The sequence below is a fragment of the Diabrotica virgifera genome, chromosome 7, assembly GCF_917563875.1.
Source record: "Diabrotica virgifera virgifera chromosome 7, PGI_DIABVI_V3a".
NCBI lineage: Eukaryota > Metazoa > Arthropoda > Insecta > Coleoptera > Chrysomelidae > Diabrotica > Diabrotica virgifera.
In genome coordinates this window covers 6,817,677-6,834,852 of record NC_065449.1, presented here as the reverse complement: position 1 = coordinate 6,834,852, position 17,176 = coordinate 6,817,677, and the positions used below count along the sequence as shown (strand labels likewise).

General features: G+C 34.3%; 1 protein-coding gene across 1 annotated transcript; it reads right to left on the bottom strand.

Annotated features, from left to right (window-relative positions):
- Positions 1-5,303: 5,303 nt before the first annotated feature.
- LOC114336353 (serine/threonine-protein kinase Nek8-like) lies at positions 5,304-17,176 on the bottom strand. Its single transcript, XM_028286704.2, has 4 exons — positions 17,008-17,176; positions 12,564-12,822; positions 10,274-10,585; positions 5,304-5,702 (listed from the first exon to the last, which is right to left on the bottom strand). Exons 1-4 carry the CDS (start codon positions 17,052-17,054, stop codon positions 5,493-5,495), a joined length of 828 nt encoding a protein of 275 aa, XP_028142505.1. The 5' UTR covers positions 17,055-17,176; the 3' UTR covers positions 5,304-5,492.

The following is a 17,176-nucleotide window of genomic DNA, read 5'->3' as shown; positions in this document are numbered from 1 at the left end:
AATACTAATATAAAAATAAAAATGTATACCATTTTTATTCATTCAGTTGCGGTGCGAAACCAAAACTGTCTTAATTTTTACTCAGATCAGAGAGTGCAGCCAGCACCCTTATCGACGATTTCACCTCTTGTTAGAGGTTCATCAGAGACTGCATAGGCTGCTTTTCTCTGGCCCAGGTAAAAATCTTCGACATATCCATCTCCCACCGCAACTGACGAGATGGTAGTAGGTGCCTAGCGGCATCTGCTAAATAAAAGACTAAGTTTTTCAACCTAATAAAAATATTTGTAAATTAAATATTTTTAAAAGATTTTTAATTGAAAAACTTTATTGGCCCATTTCGGGGGGGTTGTGAATTGCATAGTGTAGAATTCCTTCCCTTTAGTCTTCACTGCAGCATCCATTTGGCTTGCATATTGTAGAAGCCTTGGAGGTTGTCACCAGGAAATGGGCCAATAAAGTTTTTCAATTAAAAATCTTTTAAAAATATTTAATTTACAAATATTTTTATTAGGTTGAAAAACTTAGTCTTTTATTTAGCAGATGCCGCTAGGCACCTACTACCATCTCGTCAGTTGCGGTGGGAGATGGATATGTCGAAGATTTTTACCTGGGCCAGAGAAAAGCAGCCTATGCAGTCTCTGATGAACCTCTAAAAAGAGGTGAAATCGTCGATAAGGGTGCTGGCTGCACTCTCTGATCTGAGTAAAAATTAAGACAGTTTTGGTTTCGCACCGGAACTGAATGAATAAAAATGGTATACATTTTTATTTTTACTTATTATTTACATACTGTCACTGTCACTGCCAAATCTTAAAATTTGTCAGAAAACTTCAACCTCAAAAAATGGCTGTTTGTTTGTTTATTTTATTATTTGTCTGTCATAATAAATATAATCTAATGTCAGACCAATCAAATACACTGCTCAAAATGATCAAATCTTACTAAGAGTCGTATCAGTTTTTTTAGGAACCAGCTGTACATCAAATTGTTCGAGAGTTTTTTATCAATATTCTTGATTACGAGTATGTTTAGTCTGTATTTGCCCTTGAGTTGCTCCACATTTCTTTTGATGATTCCTTATCATCCCATTCTGAACGGCATCTTTTGTAACATCTTTAGTAATGCCACAGAAAGATTCTGGGCCTAAAATGGTTTCTCTCGAGCCTTGTTTTGCCAACAGATCTACTCGTTCATTTCCATGCATCCCTTCATGTCCCGGCACCCATATTAAAGACACTTTACTATCTTTTGCTAGGATTTTGAGAAGATCGTTGCAGTTTCTCACCACTTTTTATGTGGTGAGTGGGTTACTTACTGCCAGAATAACCACTTAACTATCTGTGTACACGTCTATTCTCTTGGCTTTGGATCTCTATGTATGATTTCATCAGTGCATACTACCAAAGTAAAACTCCAGCCTGGAATATAGGTTTGTATATTGACCTAGGCTGTAAGATTTATTATAATATTGCATGTTTGCCTACCAAAGAATAACAAAGCTGAGGATATACAAAATGGTAATAAGCAAATAGCAGCAGTTTGATTGGCTTCTATACTGCGACTCACCAACCCGTTCGGCAAGCGTGGTGTTTTATGTTGCCAACATCCCCTCAAATAAATCGAAATGTCAGATTTTAAAACAAAGACGGAAAGACCCCAGGTGAGTAGGATAAATCCAGAGTCTCACACTGATTTATCAGTCTGTCTCAAGGATTCTGGGGGGGACAAAAAACTGACGAAACGAGAAATACGAAAACCCTTTTCATTCTACGTTGCCACCTATAATGCCAGAACTCTATTGTCAGAAGGAAAATTCTTCGAAATGGAAGATGCAATCAAAGAAATTAAATGGGACGTAATAGGAGTCTGCGAAATACGACACCGTGGTGAAAACTTAAAGACGCTGAAATCAGGACACCTCTTCTATAGCATTGGCTCCGAAACCGAATCAGTTGGTGGGGTCGGTTTCTTCATCCATAAAAAACATAAGAAAAACGTAGTTGATATAAAAAGTGTGTCTACAAGAGTTGCCTATGTAACCCTAAAGCTCAACAACAGGTATAAACTGAAAATTATCCAGGTATACGCTCCAACAACACAACATCCAGACGAAGAAGTTGAAGACTTTTATGATGATATATCTGTAGCTCTAAAAGACACACCCACCCACTTTACAATCCTGTGTGGGGATTTTAATGCAAAATTAGGCCTTAAAGAAGACGAAGCAGAGACATCACTAGGAAATTTTGGAACTCTAGGTAGAAATGAGCGGGGAGAAACACTCTTAGGCTTTTTGCTACAGAATAACTTGTTCCAAATGAACAGTTTTTTCGTTAAAAAACTACATAGAAGGTGGACGTGGGAAAGTCCTGATGGTAAAACAAGAAATGAAATAGATTACATTATCAGCGACAAAAAACAGATTATCACAGACGTGAGCGTCCTAAATAAATTTACTACAGGAAGTGACCATCGAATGGTAAGAGCCACAATAAAAATAGACCTCAAAAAAGAACGAAATCGTTTGATAAAAAAGAAAACCTTGCAAGCCTGGACTCCCCCATTAAATATTGATAAATACCAACACCATATAAACGCTGCTTTGGAAAGAAATACAACTTCAGATGAAAGTATAAATAGCTTAAATGAAAACATAATTAGAGCCATTGAAGAAAGTCAACGAAAAAACTGCCCACAAAAGAAGAGAGATGAAAAAATAAGCCCAGAAACTAGAGAACTAATCAAAACGCGAAGTAAAATGAGAGGAAGCGAAAATACTGAAAAAAGTGCGTTAAGAGACATCAACAAGAAAGTGTCAAAGGAAATCAGAAAAGATCTAAGGAAGTATAAAACTCAAAGCATCCAGAAAACCATAGAAGAAAATAAAAGTTTGAAAGTTTTACGAAGGAAATTGACCAACGGAAAATGCGAAATACATAAATTAAAAAATAAAAACAGCGAAATAACATCAAACAGAGAAGATTTACTAAATATCGTAGAAGAATTTTATTTGGAACTATATAGGAGCCAAAGGCTGAATCAAAATAATCTGAGGGAAGCGGTTTCAAAGAAAATAATAAACCAAGGCTCCGAAATACTACCAGAGATAACCACTAGCGAAATCCATCAAGCACTGAGAAAAATGAAAAATGGAAAAGCACCAGGTGAAGATGGAGTCGTAATAGAGGCCATTAAAAACGGAGGCCACATTCTTATAGGTAAAATAAAAAATCTCTTCAACTTATGCCTTCATTAAAAGTCGATACCTGAAAAATGGAAAAACGCAGTAACAATACTTTTGCATAAGAAGGGAGATAAGACAGACTTAGAACATTATAGACCCATTAGCCTGCTAAACCACTTATACAAACTCTTTACAAAAGTAGTGACATCAAGAGTAGAAAAGAAGCTAGATTTTTACCAGCCAAAAGAACAAGCTGGATTTCGATCAAACTTTGGGACAAACGACCATCTGCAGGCAGTCAAGTTACTAATTGAGAAGTCAATAGAATATAATAAACCCCTTGTCCTAGCATTCGTGGATTTTCATAAAGCCTTTGACACGATGGAGCTGGATAGCATTTTAGAAGCTCTAAATGAATGCCGCATTGACTACCGTTACAGTACACTCATCTATAATATTTATAAAGAGGCAACAATGAGTGTTAAGTTACATGATAAAACCAAACAAATAAGCATGGAACGCGGTGTAAGACAAGGCGACACACTCTCGCCAAAACTATTCATAACTGTTCTGGAATATGCCTTTAAGATGCTCAACTGGGACAATAAAGGGATCAAAATAGATGGAGAAAAGTTAAATCATCTTCGTTTTGCAGATGACATAGTCCTTATAACTGATGACCTAGGAGAAGTAAAGAAAATGCTAAATGAGTTAGACGCTATCTGCTGGAAAATAGGCCTGAAAATGAACTTTTCTAAAACTAAATTTATGACTAATCTGATTCCTAGCGGGCAGCTGATTATACGCGAACAAGAAGTAGAACTAGTGGAAAAGTACATTTACTTGGGTCATGAAATTAGAATTGGCAGAGATAACCAAACATGCGAAATAAAAAGAAGATTAACTCTTGCTTGGGCAGCCTACGGAGCTCTGAGAGACATATTTAGGAGCAGTATACCGATCGGTTTAAAAAGACAAGTGTTTGACCAATGTGTGCTACCGGTAATGACATATGGAGCAGAGACACTGACTCTAACCAAGGCAACAGCGTCGAAAATGCGGGTTGCTCAAAGGCGCATGGAAAGATCCATGCTGGGCGTAACTCTACGGGATAAAATAAGAAATGAAGATCTCAGACAAACAACCGGTATCGCAGATGTTGTAGAACGTATCACCAGGCTCAAATGGAACTGGGCAGGACACGTCGCCAGGCTGAAAGATTCAAGATGGGCACGAAAGCTGATGGAGTGGAGACCAAGAGAAGATAAACGAAGTAGAGGAAGGCCGCCTACACGATGGACAGATGATATCAGGCGGATTAGTAAAAACTGGCAAAAATCAGCACAAAACCGTGAAGTGTGGAAACAATTGGGGGAGACCTATGTCCAGCAGTGGACGTGAATTGGTTGGATGATGAATAAGCAAATAGGGAGAAATTAGAAAGATGGGAAAGGAAAATGCTGAGAGCTATATATGGTGGCAAAAATACGGAGGAAGGTTGGGTACGACGAACAAACAGGGAATTAGAAGAACTGTATAACGAACTAAGCATGAGTCGCTTCATAAAAGCAAAGAGAGTAAGATGGATGGGACACGTGATGAGAATGGAAACGAGAAACGACGGTGCGCGAGTCGCGGAGAAATATTGCGGAGAACTATCTTAAATAATTCATATTGTCAATTGAAATTGTCAAATTGAGGTATATTTCATACCTTCTGTCATTGAAGCAGAAAAATTATATATTGCTCCACAATATTGATATGATATGCAATTATTATATAAAGGTAAATTTAATTAATTGTATTTTGCTTGCAGTACTGCATTTTAATAACTAATTTTATTTACTACATACAATCGTTTACGTTTGCATAACATAACCTGCATCTTATTTTTTCTTCTTATTATTTTTTTGGACTATGGCCTTGACAATTATCCAGCAACCAGGACTAATATAATTGGCCAATATAATTAAAAGTGCGAATAAAAGTACAGAGCGTAGAAATAGAGGTCCCTTTGCCGAACTTGCACGGTCCCAATAAGCGTAAGCGTGTGAGCAACGTGATACGATTTCCTAACTTCAAAATATCTCAAGATGTAGAAATGTTTTTACATAAATACGTTTGTCTTGTCTTTTATTATATTAAAACGATTTTCAGTCACATGAGACGACCCAAAATCTAAGTTACAAAAATTAGTCAAAAAATTCAGTCAACATACATATCATATAAAACACATAAAAAATTCTTAAAAATTTGTCATAAATACTTTTAAAATATCTCAATTCAAAATAAAAATTTTTTTGAGTTATTCGGCGTCTATGCATCCTAGAAATCCACCTAGTGAATACAATGTGGAAAAAACATCAGGATCTGTCATTAAATCTCTTGTATCGGGCCTGTTATTGGGATCTGTTTGTAGCATCATATCAATAATTTCTTGCATTTGTTTGCCATAGACTTTTGTGTTTACACGTTTTTTGCGACCGCTGGCTATGGACAGGACCACGTTTGACACCTAGAAATAAATTAATGGAGTATTTATCATTAAACTTTGCAGAAAAATACACGGGAATATAAACGTGCAAATACAGGTAAAAATCTAACAGATTAAGGTTTGGAAAACGAATAGGCTACTGATGATCCATCGATTCGTAAAATTCGAATTCTAAAAATTTCTAATCCGTCTATAATGGTGGGGAAACGCTCCATCTTATTGAAAGCAAAAATACCAGATGATTGATTGGAGTCACTGTTTATAACATTACCAAAGAAAGGCAGGATCATCAAATGCAGCGATTTTAGACTAATCAGTTTGATGAGTCACGCACTTAAGATACTTTTACGAATTAATTATACAAAACCATAATATTATTCCTGATGAGCGAAAGTAAAATGGGTAATAAGTAATTTGGATTTATAAATGGTCTAGGAACTAGAGAGGCACTATTTTGTATGCGCGTTCTTTTACAAAAAAAGCTGTGAATTCCGAAAGAACGTTTATGTTTGTTTCATCGACTTCGAGAAGGCATTCGACTGAGTACAACACGATATACTTTTCAATTGCCTACGGCAGCAGGACTTGACCACTACGATATAAGACTGCTAAAATACTTATATTACAATCAAGTAGCATCTATCCAAGTTGGAGATAGTCGTACTTAAAAACTACCCATCAAACGGGGTGTGCGACAGGGTTGTGTTTTGTCACTCAGTCTCTTTAATCTGTACTCTGAAGAAATCTTTAGGGAGGCTTTGGATGACAGACAAGAGGGAGTAAGACTAGGCGGATAAGTAATCAACAATATCAGATATGCTGACGACACAGCCATTCTTGCAGAAAATTTAGAAGACCTCCAGACATTAGTAAATCTAGTCAGTGAAGCAAGTTATCGGAGAGGCCTAAAAATCAATATTTCAAAGACAAAGTGGATGGCAGTTAAAAAGATAAACGTAGATCAAGGCGTGCTTTCTCTTGATGGAGAGGAGATAGAACGAGTAAACCATTTTAAGTACCTTGGCAGTTGGTTAAATGTAAATTGCGATCGTGATGAAGAGATAATAACCAGGATTGAAATATCACGTAAGGTTTTTATGACCTGGAAATCAGTTTTATGTAACCGAAGCTTGTCGGTGAAGATTCGCAAGAAGGTCCTAAAATGTTACGTGTGGTCTATATTATTGTATGGTTGTGAGACATGGACGTTAAAAACCACAATGCTAAATAAATTAGAAACATTCGAATTGTGGTGCTATCGAAGAAGCCTAAAGATATCGTGGGTTTCGCACACTTCCAATGAAAATGTTCTCCAAATGATGAATTCAGAACGTCTGCTCATAAACATCATAAAGAGGAGAAAAACAGAATACTTCGGACATATAATTAGAGGGCCTAAATACGATCTACTTAGCTTTATAATACAAGGAAAAGTGGAGGGAAAGAGATGGATTGGTCGAAAGAAACTTTCATGGTTACGTAATATTAGACAATGGTGTGGTTCCACGGTAGAAGAATTATTTCGCAGCAGCCGATAGAGATGGGTTTCAGGAACTTGTAAACATGATGACAGCCAACGTCTGAATACGGACACGGCACCTGAAGAAGAAGAAGGTCCTTCAATGTCATGTATGGTAACATCATAAAGAAGAGAAAAACAAAATACTTCGGCCTTATAAATAGAGGAGAAATGCGGAAAGCAACTTTCATGGCTGCGAAATATTAGACAATGGTTTCACTGTAATAGAATTATTATTTCGCTTAGCAGCCGATAAAGAAATGTTTCGGGAAATTATAGACATGATTTATTTCTTTATTTATTGTTAATAAACGGGGCAAGACCATTGACAAAAAATATACAATTAAGCAACATTTATAAAAATTACATACAAATACTAAATAAAATGCAAAATCATAAAATAAATATGTACATAGAATTACAATTAAATTTAACGCTTCGGAGATTGTTTAAAGCCACTTAAGGACATGTTAAAAAAATCTGTCTCATGAGGCAACCGATTAGCATGAGCAAGAAGTCTGACCAGACCTATATTCACAGAATAATTAGTTCGACGAAAAGGAATATGAAATAGTGTATTCTCACGAAGGACACGGGAATGAATGTGGAAACAAACCAATTGAAGCAGTTCAGGCGAATGTATAATTCCGTTAACCAATTTAAAAATGAAGATGAGATCGAAATTAACTCGTCTAGTAGACAGAGGATCAAGTTCTAAGGATCTCATCATATCAGAATATGAATAAAATAAGGTCTCTGTAATTTAAAGGCACAGTGCATAAAGAACCGTCTTTGCACTCTCTCCAACTTTTGAACAGAGGATTGGACAAAGGGAGACCAGATTATAGTGGAATGTTCAAGTTGAGATCGGATCAGAGAACAGTATAAAATTCTCAGCGAAGAAATGTTATGAAAATCCCTTGTATGGCTCTTAATAATCCCTAGCTGCCTAAGAGCCTCATCTATATATATAAAAGAAAGTCGAGGTTGTGTTAGTTACACCATTTATAACTCCAGAACGACTAAACAGATTTTTATGAAATTTTACATGTATATTCTAGAGGACTGGGAATAGGATAATATGGAGTTTCATACCCGTACGTCATAAGGGGGGTTGCTCCCCCTGATATATTTTTTTAATTTTTGGAAAAACCGTTTTTTACTATTTTTATGAGATGTAGAAGCAAAAGATACATACAATCCTAAATTTTAAATTTTTTATCTCAGACCGTTATTTTTTAATAGCCATTTAAATATTTTACATCTATATATATAAAAGAAAGTCGAGGTTGTGTTAGTTACACCATTTATAACTCGAGAACGACTGAACTGATTTTTATGAAATTTTACATGTATATTCTAGCGGTCTGGGAATAGGATAATATGGAGTTTCATACCCGTACGTCATAAGGGATGTTGCCCCCCTGATACATTTTTTTAATTTTTGGAAAAACCGTTTTTTACTATTTTTATGAGATGTAGAAGCAGAAGATACATACAATCCTAAATTTTCAATTTTTTATCTCAGACCGTATTTTTTAATAGCCATTTAAATATTTTACATCTATATAAAAATTCGCCGGTCGCAGTGTTTGTTACCATACTCCTCCGAAACGACTTAACCGATTTTTATGAAATTTTGCAGGTATATTGGACTGTACTGGGAGTAGGTTGCTGTCTATATTTCATACCCGTATGTCATTAGGGGGTTGCCCATGACAACAATGACGTGAAAAATATGAAATTAAGTAGGTAGACTCCTAATTCCGAGCAGAACCGTACTAAAATTTTTTGTCTAGCACAATCTGTGTCCGAAATACAATATCTCAAGCCGTAGCAATATTCTGAGGACAGAAGAAGAACGAGCGACAAATTTCATAGAAGAGAAGTGGCACAGTTTAACTTTGGGACTCAAATTGGGCAAAATCTGAATTTTTTAATTTTGCGAAATTTTCAAAAAATATCTCTAAACGGAACCGTAAGCAGGAGAAAAATTCTGAGCACACGAAAAGAACAAGCAGCAAATTATAAAATTTTATTTAATTTTAATGCATTTTGTTTAATTTTATTTAAGTATTTTATTTATTTTCGTTTATTTTATTTTATTTCATTTTATTAAATTTTATTTATTTTTATTAGACTATATTTTCTTTTATTTAATTTTATTATTATTTTTTAATTTATTTATTATTTTTATTTAATTTTTTTTAACTTTATTTAATTGTATTTAAGTTAATATGATTTTATTTATTTGTATTTAATTTTATTCAGTTTTATTTATTTTTATTTACGTTTATTCAATTTCATTTAATTTTAATTTACTTCATTTACTTTTTTATTTAATTTTAATTGAATTTAATTTTATTTAATCAACACCTATAGACTTGGAATCTCCCCGAACCTAATAATAAATAGATGGTTGTTTTGAATGTAGATATAATAAAGCTGTTATATTCATCATAAGATAAACAAATTTAAGATTGTAACTGTTGCACTACAAACTTTATTTTGTTACTTCTAACTAAACTTTATTATTTCAAACATCATGTGTAATTAATTAAAAATAATAATAAAACCTCATTCACATCGAGCATTTTTGTTTATTAATTACGAATTCCTTTTGTTCATTTTAAGTTTATTGTATACAACAGTTTGTTTTTATCTATTGAGGCAGTACGAAGTCTGCCGGGTCAGCTAGTTACAAATAAAATCAATATGCAAATTAAAGGATAAGTCTCTCTGAAAAATGACACCAAGATCCTTGACGCTAGTGACCCTCTCAATCAAAAAACCATCCAAATTGTTATCAAAATCTACCATTTCCACTGATCGATGAAACTGGATAAGCTGACACTTGTCACGATTAATGACTAATCTGTTATTATCAAACCAATTCGCAAATAAGTCGAGAGATTTCTGTAGCCTAGAACAAAACAACTTTATGTCATCGGCATATGCCAACACTTCGCAGTCAGTCAATGATTTAATAGCATCGTCAATAAAATGATGATGGTCAACGTCTGAATACGGGTGAACGCCGAAACACGTAAAGAAGAAGAAGAACTGAACTTACCGTTCCAGAAAACATTTTCTCCATAGCGCACATCTCATACAGAATGCACCCCAAGGCCCAAATGTCAGATTTAGCGTTGTATGATTCCCCGTTGCAGAGTTCAGGTGCCAAGTAATTGCAGGTTCCGATTATGGTATTGGCTTTGTTTTCGTTGATCAGAGCTTTTGAAATTCCAAAGTCGCCAATTTTAACGACGTCACCACGTAGACCTGTCAGGAATATGTTCTCGGTTTTCAGATCTCTGTGAATCACTTGTTTTTGGTGGATATGATCCAGTCCCATTAGAATTTGACAGAATAAATCCATGACGTACTAAAAGAAATAAATGATATAGCAGAGATAGCAAATAACGCTAGAAAAACAATGGTAATCAATGCTTTAACTTAAATACAGCGTAAATAATTATGAAAATAATAAAATACTACTTCACGAAAAGCATGTCAAAAAGAAATGGAAGAAGTATTTTGGCAGTTTATTCAGTGTAGAATTTGAATGAGATAACGAAGACAGTAACAGCAATGGTCACCAAAATAGCAAATGAAGAAGTGGTTAAAGCACTTAAAAAAATAAAGAAAAGAAAAATAGTTGGACCAGATTATATTCTTGGAGAAGTGTGGAGAGTATTGAGAGATAATAACAAGTTTGCGAACAGCTAAACAGGTTTATTGAATAGAATTATGGAAGTTTGACAAATGTCAGACGAATGGAGAAGCAGTGTATTAGTACCTGTTTACAAAAACAAAGGAGATATACAACAATGTGCAAACTACAGGGCCATAAAATTACTAAATCACACTATGAAAATATAGGAGAGAGTAAAATTGATAGACGGATACGTGGAGGAACCGAAATATCTAATAGTCGATTTTACTTTATGCAAAGTAGATCAAAACCAAATGCAATTTTCATTATAAGACAATCGATGGACAAATAGAGGAATAAAGAAACAAACTCTCAAAAAATCCTGTAGTGGGCACTCAATAAGAAAATAGTCCCCGGTGAATATGTAAAGATTGTGAGAGAGATGTATGAGGGAATAACAACTAGTGTTAGGGCATGTTTGACCGTCGGGATTTTGGCTGTACCGGGGTCTGCCCCAAAATCCCGACAGCCAAAATCCCGACAGCCACAATCCCGACGGCCAAAATCCCGACACGTCCGAATCCCGACAGGCCAAAATCCCGACAGGCCAAAATCCCGACAGGCCAGAATCCCGACAGGTTTGATAAATTTCTTTTTAACATATAATTACATTTATTTCTTGTTTTTTGTTTATGGTCATCTGTTTTTATTTTGTGTTACTGAACAAAAGTATTTACCATTTAATATTAACTAATTTTCTAAATAAAATTTCTAACATGGGTATATGAATTAAATTTTTTTTTGTCAATATATAGTCCAATAATATATGTATAATCAAATCCTGAATTCAAGTTTACTTTCATATAATAGATATTATCATGTCACTTACAACCTTCCATTTCAGTAAGTATAGCTTTTATATTATAAAATGAAGTGTTTAAATATTTTTTTTTAAATACATAATAATTAGTACCCGTACTTATTAGTAAGTACTAATTTTTCAATTTCAATACTCTATCTATAATATGATTTGGTATTGCATTTGAAAAGGAACCGATAAATATTCAAAATGTAGTGGTCGGAATTTTACTTATGCGAGAATTTTGCATGTCGGGATTTTGGCCTGTCGGGATTCTGGCGTGTCGGGATTCTGGCGTGTCGGTGTTTTGGCCGTCGGGATTTTGGCTGTCAGGATTTTGGGCGCCATCGAGTGTTAGGAGAGATGTAGGAGAGACTGATAAACTTCATGTAAAAGTAATTGCACCAAGGCTCGATGCTTAGTCATTATTTATTCTCATTAGTTTGGGATCAGATAACAGCGAAGCTACAAGGGAACATTCCTTGGTGCTTAATGTATGCTGATGATGTAGTGTTAGTAGGAAATAGTGAAAGCGACTTGGAACAAAAACTGGAAGAGTGGAGACAAGCTCTTGAGGAAAAAGGTTTAAAACTTAGTAAGATAAGAACAGAGTATTTGGAATATTCGTTTAAAAATGGAGTTACTACAAATAAAATAATATCTTTAGATGGTGACATAATTGTGAAAAGTAATAATTTTAAGTACCTAGGATCGGTATTACAGAGTACTGGGGAAATAGACGGAGAATGCATGCAGTAGAATGAGAGGCAAGTAAAACTGCTTGGATCAAAATAAATATATAAAAGGTGTTTTTTTTTTCGATGAAAAAATATAGTGTGCATAGTTTACCTGGGGTGCAAACGCATTTGGTCTTTCTTTTTCAATCAGCTGCTGCAAGGTTCCTTTGCTGGCATACTCCATCACAATATAAAATATCCCTTTGCTATCATAACTATCACAATACTGAATAATGTTCGGATGATTTAAAGATTTCAATATGGCTACCTCGTTCTTAGCCGCCTGCAGCTGGGGTCCATCTAGTTCCAAAGTTATTTGTTTTCGCACCAATTTTTGTTTGTTATGGATTTTCTCACATAAATGGATTGTTCTGAAAGAAATATGAGTATCAAACAATATACGGGTTTTCTGTTTAATTCTTGCTTCTCTAAGGCAGCGATATTGGCCTAATTTTATATTTGTTATTTACTGCTGACTTACCAACTACCACATTAACCACATCCGCCACATAATATGCTGATGACACGGCTGTTCTTGCATCACATATAAATCCGCAAAGAGTATCACAAAACTTGCAAATGAATTTGAATAAGATTCAAAAATACCTTAAGACATGGAAAATCAAAGCAAATGAAGCAAACTCGTGTCATATGGCATTAAAAATGCGGTGGAAAATTTATCTCCAGTTTATTGAAATGATAGTCAACTAAAACAAGCAGACAGATATATTTTTTGGAAAAAATACAGTCGAACCCGCTTATTAGAATCCCTGTTATAGGAATATCCCGGTTTATGGAATATAAATTCAAGTTCCCGAAACATTTCCATTTACTCCTTAATAAATTTATCTGTTTATTGGAATAGGATCTAACTAGATAATACCGCTTATTAGCATATTTTGCAGGTCAATGAATATTTTTTTTTACAATTTAGTAAAAATTTAAATTATGTTTGGTATTATGGTTTGTCGTCAACGGCCGGTAGTGCTGGATTAGATATTATTAGGGTAATAAATATTTATTACTTTGTTACGAATACCAATTCGATCTTTAGCATGGCCGACAAATGCATGGGTCATAAAATAATTTTTATTTGTCTACACAAAGGCACTGTTACCTGTTATAAAATTGTTAGAAGCAGTTTATTTAGAATTCACTCAGAGAGTAGGCTACTTGTTTACAAGATGCGAATTATGGCTTTGTTAAATTCGAAAAGAAGAGAAAAGAACAAGAATGTAACAATCCATTTCTTGACGCCAATAAAACTTCTATTCAACCAATGGATTAAGGATTAAGGATGACCACACGGATTAACAACGAAAAAGCTATAATTACCAATAATTTCTCAAGAAAAAAAAAGTAATTTTGTTATATATGCATTTTAATAAGAAAATATGTATTTACATATCTACATATTGCATAGTAAACACCTTTGTCTATCTCGGGTCTAGTATAACTAACGATGGTAACTGTGAAGCAGAAGTTCGGAGACGTATTGGTATGGCAAAAAATGCGATGAGTCGCCTAACTAAAGTTTGGAAAGACAGATATATCTCTCAAAATATCAAGATGAGACTGGTGAATGCCCTTGTATTCTCAATATTTCTATACGGAGCAGAGACTTGGACTCTTCGCGCATGCGAGCGCCAAAAAATTGATGCCTTTGAGATGTGGTGCTGGAGAAGAATGCTGCGCATACCTTGGACAGCTCATAGGACAAACGTTTCCATTCTAAACCAACTCAATATTAAAAAAAGGCTGTCCACAATATGTCTGCAACGAATTCTGCAATTCTTTGGTCACGTAGTTCGCAGAGGTGACGACAGTTTGGAGAGATTAATTGTTTCTGGAAACGTTCCGGGGAGAAGATCAAGAGGACGATCACCAACTAGATGGTCTGACCAAATAAAGCACTCAGCTGGAAACTCATTCTGCGCAGCTCTTAGAGCAGCTGAAGATAGAGACCAATGGAGAAACATTGTTAGGAATATTGGAAGAAATCACGATCCTCAGTAATGGGGAAACGACAGGAGAGAGAGATATTGCATACATTTCATATTAATTACCTAATGTATCCATTCACATACGTGTAATGTAATTTGGTATTTAACACATACATAGATAAGTACTAGTTACACTACTGTATTATTGACGTAAAAAGACCTAAAACAATTTACATACACTGATTATGTACGTACATATACAGTGCTAGTCAAAAGTCCGTACCCCCTCTTATCTTTTGAACGGTTATACCTATAACAGTGAAATTTGGAGGGAGGAAATAAACGGACGTAAGCTTCTTAACTAGTCATGACAGGTGACGTAATAGTGACAGATGACGTTACAGAGCCACTGTGACAGATAATTTTAAATAGGACCTTATGGCAAGTGATACCTCGTTTGAAAGGTATTGAAAATACCTATTCAGTCATACTAATTTTGTTTGAGTTTAAACTAATTTTGATGAATAAATGAAATAAATATAAAATTGTAGTTTCGCATTTAATTAATAAAAATTCAAAATCCCGCATATGATTACTTGTCAAAAAGGTTGACGTTGACGTAAAAACTACTAGAGAATTGAAAAACGTCAACTTTTTTGACAAAAAAAGCATAGGCGGACATTTTAATTTTTATTAATTAAATGCGAAACTACAATATTATAATTATTTAATTTATTCACCAAAATTAAAATCAACTAAAGCCCAAAAAAATTGGTATGACTGAATAGGTATTTTGAATACCTTTCAAACGAGGTATCACTTGCCATAAGGTCCCATTTAAAATTATTTGTGACAGTGGCGCTGTAAAATCATCTGTCACTATTACGTCACCTGTCATGACTAGTTGAGAAGCGTACGTCCGTTTATTTCCTCCCTCCAAATTTCACTATTATAGGTATAACCGTTCAAAAGATACGAGGGGGGGGTACGGACTTTTGACTAGCACTGTATGATATACATATTGGCATAGTATGTAATAAAACTACATATTGGCATAGTATGTAAAACTACACATTGGCATAGTATGTAAATAATATTATTACGTATATTCGGTAACACTTATTTCGACTATTTTTGCCTTGCACAAAGGCTATTCCAATAAGCGGGTTCGACTGTATATATTTTTAACTGTTTATTGTTTTTTAATTAATAGTATTCTTAAAACATTGCATATTATTTGTAATGTACCCAAGAAGTACATACGAATTAAAAAAGATCAAAATCTATCAACTAGAACCCGAGATAAAGAAACTTACAGTATTTTGAATTTCATTAACATTTTTGAAAGCTTGAATTTTTAGTTCTCCCTTAACATAGTGCAACTAATTTTTCATTTCAGCCTCATTTTAGTAGTTACAGTTAATCTTTTCCCTACTTTTTACCCAGATTTTTAAATGTGAAAAATATTTCGTCTACGAATAATAGGTCTGGATCCCGCGTATGAAAAAAAAGTTGATTAATAGCAAGCTGAAAATTTGTTAATAGCTTAAGGGTGTCTAGTCGGATAAACTTTGATATATGGGAACACTGGAACAGGGGAAGTTTTAATTGTGGAACAGGTTAAAAATTTGGAACGGTCAGACCACGAAAACGGCACATTTATTTTGTCCGACAGAATAGACTTCTCTCCGAACAGAGATTAAACTCTCATGCAAAAATCAGACTGCTATTTATCACCTCTCATAATTCCTGTCATTGGACATATTCTACATGTTCCACTCATTAAAACGCCCATTTGGTGATAAATAGCAGTCTGATTTTTGCATGAGAGTTTAATCTCTGTTCGGAGAGTTTAAGTCTGTTCTGTCGGACAAAATACATGTGCCGTTTTCGTGGTCTGACCGTTCCAAATTTTCAAACTGTTCCACAATTAAAACTTCCCCTGTTCCAGTGTTCCCATATATCAAAGTTTGTCCGACTAGACACCCTTAAGCTATTAACAAATTTTCAGCTTGCTATTAATCAACTTTTTTTCATACGCGGGATCCAGACCTATAAGTTATTCTAATTGTTTATACGGTAAAAATACCAGTATTTTTGCAAAACGATTTTTGGTTATAAGATTGATGTTTTTTCAACCTTTTTTGATACATATTGATAGCTTAACTCTTAAAATTTCATTGATTTGCGTAGAATTATCGTATCCTCATTATTTTATGACTAATATTATTGCAAAATAAAGGTCTCTGGGATAAACAAATAGAATAACTTTTAAACTACTTAATGGATCGGTCTCAAATTTTGAGGCTTTGTTAATGCCCCAAGACTCAACTTTGGGTGATATACCAAAGTTCTATACTTATTTTTGATAATATTTGAAAATTTACTTTTTAACTGTCAAAAATCGCCATTTGGAAGCTTTTTCAATGTTCTAAAAAATCAAATATGGTAATTTTATGTCAACTATTTTGCCTTTTAATACCTAAGGTGCAAAAAAAATGAAAACATCGCGTTTTGCACCAAATTGTTAATGCAACAATAGAATAAGAAGTAAAGTTGAAGAAAAACGGGCAATCTACCTAAATAAAAGTATAAGAAGAAGAAAACACTTACCCAAAAGCTCCTCTGCCTAATAATTTGACTTGATTATAGTAATCCATAACTGTTCGTCGCTTTTTAAAATCTTTTATTTTTCTCCTGTATATCGTGGTCCCAAATATTAAATGAGTTTAATCACTCACTAAAAACGATGTTTGGTTTTTGCAACAAAAAGCTACCACAA